Source organism: Pundamilia nyererei, unplaced genomic scaffold (genome assembly GCF_000239375.1).
Source record: "Pundamilia nyererei isolate P.nyererei 1_Seehausen unplaced genomic scaffold, PunNye1.0 scaffold00193, whole genome shotgun sequence".
NCBI lineage: Eukaryota > Metazoa > Chordata > Actinopteri > Cichliformes > Cichlidae > Pundamilia > Pundamilia nyererei.
This window is the reverse complement of record NW_005187594.1, coordinates 750,167-757,789: the sequence shown is the minus strand read 5'-3', so window position 1 is coordinate 757,789 and position 7,623 is coordinate 750,167. Positions and strand designations below refer to the sequence as shown.

The following is a 7,623-nucleotide window of genomic DNA, read 5'->3' as shown; positions in this document are numbered from 1 at the left end:
AAACAAGGAGTTTCCCCTGACCTATACAATGTCAAAGTGCCTCATAGTAGATGCTCCCTACCTTCAGATGCTGCTCAGAGGCCAAAAACACACAACTGCTACAGTGATTTCCCTGGGTGTCATGTCAGCTCTATAACCACAGCCGAGCACATTAAAGCCACAGATACAATGTAAGGACAGACCTAGGTTAAAATCTGCCTCTTTTTATAACATTTGGTGAAGTAAGATAGATTGATATAATTTCTTCTGTATTCTAACCTGCCAACTAGTTGACTGTGACCTCTGTCTGGCGTTCGCTGTCATACTTTTACTGTAAGATATTTACTTGGTACATCATTCTGACAAACCAAAGGTTCTTTGAAAATCTCTATATCATGTTTTTTTGCACATTAATTTAGTTGAATTTATTCCATTTTTGGCATTGCTTACTAGAAAATCAGCACAAACTGCAGTTTGACATTCTTTTTTATTTATAAAAAAATGCTATAAACATTCCAGGACATTGTTCAAGAAACACAATTCAAACATTAAGCTGATTTGAAGGCAACACTTCAGGATTTGTTACATTTTTATCGTCATTCAACAAACTTCTTTCAATTTACATTCTTGCAGCTCGGATTTAAGTGTCCAAAGTTATGTTGTGAAGCAGGGTCAGACCAACCATTAAGAGGTTTGGCTGATGGTTAAAAAAAAGATTAGCAGAAGCATGACTTGTTCAGGATCTATAAGAATCATGATTGCTGTGTTTACCTGTACTAACAGAGATTTTCAAATCTGTAATGGCACATATACAACAGGGTAACAAGTTCTTTAAACATTAAAAAGTGCACACATAAACAAAATCTTATATTGTTTACTTCATAATGACTGGTTTAAAGAGAACAGTACTGGAGGAACCTTTTTGAAGCATTATTTGCAAACTTGCATTGAAATGAACAGAAGAAAAGTCACAAATAGGATTAAAATAATATATTCAGTCACAAGCGAGATCACTAAAGTCTATCAACATTTTCTCTACAGTCCAGAAAAATAGTGAAGAAGATTTTCAGACAGTCTGTGCTGAGACACATCAGTGTGGCTAGGAGAAAAGTGTACTGTTACCACAAATGCTCTTAAAGCAGGCAATGCATTTTATTTATGGTAACAAAACTTTATTAAGAAATTCAAAGAAAATTTTACTTTACTGATCTCCTCCTGAAATGGTTTAATCAGCTGTCAGCACTGAGAGACTGGGCAATCCCAGTGATAAGAAGATGTGGAATGTAATGGGGAGCTATGTGAGTAAAGCTTGTTCTTCTTGAGAAAATAGATATAATAATTATTTTTAAATATTAATTTGTTTCTTTCATACACCTATTCTGCACTTACTGGTCCTCAAAGATTTCTACAATCAATCAGATTTATCCTGACCTCATTCTTCATATCACACCAAGATTTTCTTGTAGCACAACCCCATTTTTAGCACCAAAAACAGGAAACTGACTTATAAAAAATTTGGTTAATACAGGTTGGGTTACTACAATACCAAGGGTGTTTCAAGATTTTGGCTCTGCTTGTTGTATTAATACAAAATATCCATCTTATAAAGTCAATTTCTGTTGCTGCTTCCACAAAACCATATTAGCTTAAATGCTATAATGTTTATAGGTTACACTACATTTATTGCCTTGTTACAAATGGATTGATAGATAGTTTGTAATTTTGACTTCTAATGTCCCGTATTGGCAGGACAGTCAGATTTATTTGGACGTTACACTTCAGCTCTACCAAAGAATTGACATAAAATATGGAAGTAGCCACTCTAAAGTCGCTGATTGAATACACAAGTTCCACTGCGAAGCCTTAAGTTGAGGTTTTTGCCTGTGCAACCTAGATGTTTTAGTTTTTAGTACTAATAATACTATTATGTCAACGGGGAAAAGAAATAACTGAAAACAGTAGAGTACTAAAAATCAGGGAAAAATATATTTGAAGACATTTTTGAAGTTAACATTATACAATTGATTTGTAATTGTATGAGGAAAACATGGTTGGATTGATACTTGGGCGGTTAGATTCATTATTCAAAGTAAACAGGCTGGGCTGGTTTAACATGAATTCTGCTAATAATCTCATATGACAGCTTTTAGGAATAAGCTTTGTCATACTTTAGGATATGGAAATAAAAAGGATTACTTGGTATTCAGTGTGAGACAGGATGCAGCACAGTTTTTGTTCTGGTTCAGACGGTTGATTTGAAGAGTGCAGAGGACAAAATTAAATTGTGGCATCAGATCTCACAACAGAATAAAACCCACAAATCATGGTTTTGTTTCTTTCTTTTTTTTCTTTTCAAAATACATATTTTGATGTAAAAATAAATTTTCTAGATATTACACACTGGACGGATATAAATAAGCCACTTTGAGAGTGTATGTGTTTTTCTTTTTAAGTAATTTCCAGAAATATTTAGAGTTTATCAAGCTCTATGGAAATATCATCCACAGAAAGCTAAATACATGGTTACATCACTTCACATGTAGTGAATTGACAGACTTTGCAAAACAATGTGCTTAAAGTGCAAAGACAGACCAGAAATGACTTCATATCTGTTGACTTCTGAGACTGTCACCTGTCAGTCATGCTGTTACTTCTGATTTTGATCAGTTAACAAACCAAATCACAACTTGACATTTTTTGGCTGACTCCCCCTCTCTCGCTATGGTAATGTTGTGATGCTCTGTTTTCTTTCCCTGCTATCGCCCACCTACATCTTCACCTTCATCTCTCCCCCCAATTGTCCACCATCATCTTCTTCATTCTGTTTAGGATCCTGCCTCCTGCTCCTGTCCCAAGGCCTCTAAAAGAATTCCCATTGGAGTCCTCTTCAAACCAATGCTTTCGAGTTTGTTTTCCAGCTTGTTCTTCAGACTGCGGAGCCTCACCGATGCATGGATGAGAACCACTGGAAAGAAGAGAGACAAGACTTTCTGTCCAACAGAACTTTTCTGCTTCTTGTTTGAATAAGACCCACACACACTGCATTCAGACACACAATAAGTCCTCAACAAGTTCTGCAAACTATTTGCTTTCCTTCTTCTAGCTTCTGCTCAAATTCAGCAGCTGTCCATATTGACACCAAAAAACAATCATGTTATCTTTGGATGACCAGGCAGCTATTTTCTTATCTGTAACACATTACCTAATAATAAAGGCCTTTATTTTATAATAATATTTATAATTTTTCATGCTTCGATTTATGTTTGAACCTTATCTGTGTTTTCCCCAAACAAGCTGCTTTTTTGCAAATTTGTGCAAAAAAAGTTGATAACTTTGTGGTTCTGGCTAGAATTTTAAGTCTTTTTCTAGAGCGACAACCCAAAAATATGATGGCTCTACCCACAGCATAATTTCATAAGTTTGATTTTAGAACTTAAACTAACTTCCTAACAAACAAACCTATGGCCTGAGTTATAATTGCTATGAAACCGCAAGGACAAAGCAATAAGTGGTTCAGGAGAATCCAACAGAAACGTGAGGCTGTCATCTGCAAGAAGCCTTTACACTTCATACTACTTCCCTTTAATGCAATGAGAGAATTGTACAACCCAATAATGAATAACCATTAATTTACAACGTGTCCTTTTAATGTCTCATCTCTCTTTTTTTATCCAGAATGCTCACCTGCAACTCCTCATTTATCCTATTTTGTATCAAAGCACAGGTACAAAAACTCAGTATATGTATAACTTCTCTCAATTTAAATATGAGCAAGAGACATAGAGTCAAAACATCAACGTTTTTTACATTGCAACACCAAGACTGATCGACAAACACCATATACAGAAGTAAAGATGGGGCTGTTATGCAGGCTATGATGCTATCTGCTCTACCACCTAGCTGTGGCTCAGTAGGTAGAGCTGGTCATCATGCATCAGGACTTTAATGCCTGGCTACTCCAGAAATGTCTTTTAAAAAGCAACTTGATAAACAACAATGAAGACAAATTTACTGATCGGTCAGACTAACTCACAAGTGTTGACTCCAGTGCTAATAAAGCAAACCAATGTATCACATGGCAGTGGTTTGGAAAGTCTTTAGAGATGTTGATTTATCAAAACCAAGCCCATGCACTTGTGAATAGAATGCCTGCTTCACAGGTTCCCAAAACAGCCAAACTTTGTTTTCATAATCTGGTCAAATTTGCAGCATACGATTTAGTGTGTATTTTTCTGTCTTACTGAATATAGGGAAGGCTATCCCAAACAGAAATACGGCCACTCCTCCCAGCACTGATATGAAGAGGTAGCTAGCCACAAGAATGGCCAACATAGAGACTGTTGGGTGGTTTCTACGGAAACGGCGAATAGGAGCTTGGTTCTCTGCAGCCCAGACAAAGCCAGCGAACAACAAGGTGACCACCGTCATGCCAGTGAAAAGCTGGAAGGGCTCGAAATACCTGAGAGGAGACAGGAATAACTGTAAGTAATGGATATACATAATGAGACTAGCATCTTGACCTCCAAAGACCCGAACTCTTTCATGTCATGCATTTTCAATTTCTCTTTGCTATTTGGGCTGATTGGGACCTGATGACTGTAAAAATAAAGAATTACGTGATTTTTTTTTTACCTGATTTTTGGTTCTGAAAAAAATGACATCCACATATGAAGAAATTAGTTTTAAATTTCGATAGAACAGTGGCAGTATAATATCCTCGTAAGTGGATATCAGGTCCTTGTAGAGCAAAATTTAGTATTTTGGTCCAGACAACCCAAAATGTGATGTCCACATATGTGGACGCCAGGTCCTAGGAGCTTAATGCTTAATAAGGAAAAAACAAGTATTACTGAGAGATTCTCTGTTGGTTCTGCCAGTCACTGAGAAATCAGCTGCTTAAACCCCGTTCACTCAGACCAAGAGACTGGTCAGTGATCCTGCTTTCTGGTACAGACCCCTGATCTGTCGTCTGCCTTTGTTATTTGGACTAACTGTAATGAACGTTGTCCTGATTCACTCTCTATGTTATTGTCATATACAGACTTTGGATATTACTAAGTGTACTATATAAAGTAACTCTACATGAATTCATTGAATATGTTAGCAGTCCTGTTGGAAACTAAATTCAAAGTTCAACAAAAACGTGGGTCTGAAAAACTGTCTACAGCAGATGAACAGTGTGTGCATTCAATGTCCTAAAGAAAGTAATTTGAGTTTCTTGAGGAAAAAAACAAAAACACAAACAGTGCTTTTCTTACATTCAGTGTAAATAATCTAAATTGTGGTGCATACCAGCAAGCCATATTGTGCCAGAAGAGAAACTACTACAAACTTCTTTCATCACCTTATGTACTTGTCACATAAGAAGATAATCTTGATTAGTCAAATTGAAACTGGATGATATGCCTCCAAGTCATCTGCTCCACTCCTTAAAGTTACAACTTGCATTTGAATCTTTTGGTTCAGTGTGGTCCAGAAGATTCTCCTAGTGCACGTTTATGGAGGCAGGAGGTCTGTCCACAATTAAAGTAATTAAACTTGAACCAATGTGGAGGTTGTTTGGTTTGATGTTTATTTCTAATACGCTTTTCATCCTTCCTATGAGCTCACTGTCCGGTCTCTAAAACTTGTTTGTTCCCAATTTGCTACTCTATAAAAACAAACAAAAAAACCAAAACAACACACACTCTTGGTGCACAACCTCAAATTTTGGGTTTAAGGATAGAACTGGAAGGAAATATGTTAGTTCTCGGACTGTGTGGCATTTACTTTAACGTGCTGTAACAGATCATTGAGATCAGCTGCCTTCTTCCATTCCCACGAGAAATGGAGGTTGGCATAATCTGACTAAGATGTTCATTACTCCAAATCTGTGTCTCGCTCTCGTGTGTGAAACTGTATAGCCAAGAGACGATGTCATGATCATGGAGCCTGTTCGTTTTGGCTGTTGCTGAAATGCAAGTCACTAAAAGGAGTTCAGCACAACCCTGCAAATTCATAAACTTTGCTGCTTACTAGAATGAGAGAGAGAATGGTCAGTGTGAGAGGGGGGTGCTGACCACGTCAGAACAACGAAACCTACCCCACTATGAGCAGGAAGCCAAGCACGCACAGGAAATAATTGCTCTGGTAGTAAAGCAGGTTGTTAATGATGCGGTTATTCCAGCGGTCCAAGTTACGCACATCTGGCGTGGCGAACCGGGCCGAACACAGGAGGAAATCATCCAGACTCCGGAGGGGTGGCGGCTGTACGCCTGCCATCTTTTCTAAGCGATACATACACGAGCTTTCCCAGAGTGCAACGGGGGACGAAGAAATGGGGAAGAACGCTCCAGAGCCGAACTGGCTCGAGCGCGCAATCCCTAATAGCGAGAATGCGCGCTCGTCCACGCAGTAGTTTGGGAACACTGAAGTATCCTTACTAATACCTCTTATTACCACTCACTTGTAGCTCGTTGTGTTTTGTACTCAGTCAATAAGTGGAGCATATTTTAGGATGTTAAAATGTTTTACATTAGTTAAACTGCCACGTTTGCCATTTTTATCAATTAGCACCTAGTTTCGACTGTATTCAGTAAAATCGATTATATTACACAGAGTCCACGCGTGGCACAGGAAAAAAAAGTGCTGTGCCAGTAATCGCCTTTTATTTAAAACATTCATGTATCAATGTGCAAAAACTAAGACATAACTGTTGAAATGGCTCTTTGGGTTGTTCTTCCTTTGTTTTGTATGTTCATCAAATGTGATTGTTTTTGTGTCAAATTTGGACTTTTTTATATATCTATTTATTTATTTTAGTGTGTTGTGCGGTGCCGTTAATTGTACAGCTTGCTTAACCTCTTCACATCTACCAGGTCACCAGTGACCGATTTAGGTCTAAGATTACATCCTGCTGTGAGTATTCTGCGACCCTCTTATGGTCCTCCGTCCATCCTGCTTAGCTCCTTCCAGCTGTCTCAGGATCTCCTTAGGGTTGCAGTGGAGGGCTACAGAATGTGTGACCACTACTTCAAATGATGGGTCTGCCTTCATCACCTCAGGGTTGCTGCTTCACCATCTTCAGTTAGATACAGTCACATTCCCCACCATGTTCTCTACCAGTGAAAATTTCCTTTACTGGACAGCACCCAGACCTTGTCCACAGTGACATTGCCACCCCCACTACCCAATGCAGTTGAATGAGAACATGGATAGGACTAGTGGTAGTAACTTTTCCAAAAAGTACTTTATTGAAGTACAGTTTCAGTGTGCTTTTTCTATATATTTTTCTGTATCTTACTCTACTTCTGCATCACTATATTCTTGATTCAAATGCTATACTTTGTGCTCCATACCATTATTTCTTTTAGTTAGTAATTTTTTATTTTGCTTGGTTATGAAGAATAATGCACAGATTAATTGAATCTTAAACAAATAAATAAATAAAACAACAAAACTTTCCTGCAGCAGACTGGAAGCCAGTCCAGAGTGAACAACGTCAGCTGGGATAGATTTGGGAAGTTAAAGTTGCATAAAATGTCATGTACAGGACATTTGTCTTCTACAGAACATAAAATAGATATTTGGGGCAAGCACAGAAGCAGCCAATATCAGGTCAACTGACAATCTGTGTGGATATTCATTCTTCACGCTCTGTATTTA

At 37.9% G+C, this 7,623-nt stretch overlaps 1 protein-coding gene across 1 annotated transcript; it reads right to left on the bottom strand.

Moving 5' to 3' along the window:
• Nucleotides 1-447: 447 nt before the first annotated feature.
• On the bottom strand, nt 448-6,290 carry praf2 (PRA1 domain family, member 2). The gene is made up of 3 exons (XM_005747306.1): nt 6,062-6,290; nt 4,221-4,438; nt 448-2,944 (listed from the first exon to the last, which is right to left on the bottom strand). The coding sequence occupies exons 1-3, from the start codon at nt 6,256-6,258 to the stop codon at nt 2,805-2,807; spliced, it is 555 nt and encodes a 184-aa protein (XP_005747363.1). The 5' UTR covers nt 6,259-6,290; the 3' UTR covers nt 448-2,804.
• Nucleotides 6,291-7,623: the final 1,333 nt, after the last annotated feature.

Bases quoted from the DNA above. Each gene is read 5' to 3' on its own strand.
- praf2 (XM_005747306.1), bottom strand. From the start codon at position 6,258: ATGTATCGCTTAGAAAAGATGGCAGGCGTACAGCCGCCACCCCTCCGG. The intron at 4,439-6,061 runs GTAGGTTTCGTT...GTCTCCTCTCAG, and splicing joins GGCTTCCTGCTCATAGTGGG to GTATTTCGAGCCCTTCCAGC. The intron at 2,945-4,220 runs GTAAGACAGAAA...TCTTCTTTCCAG, and splicing joins GATAGCCTTCCCTATATTCA to TGGTTCTCATCCATGCATCG.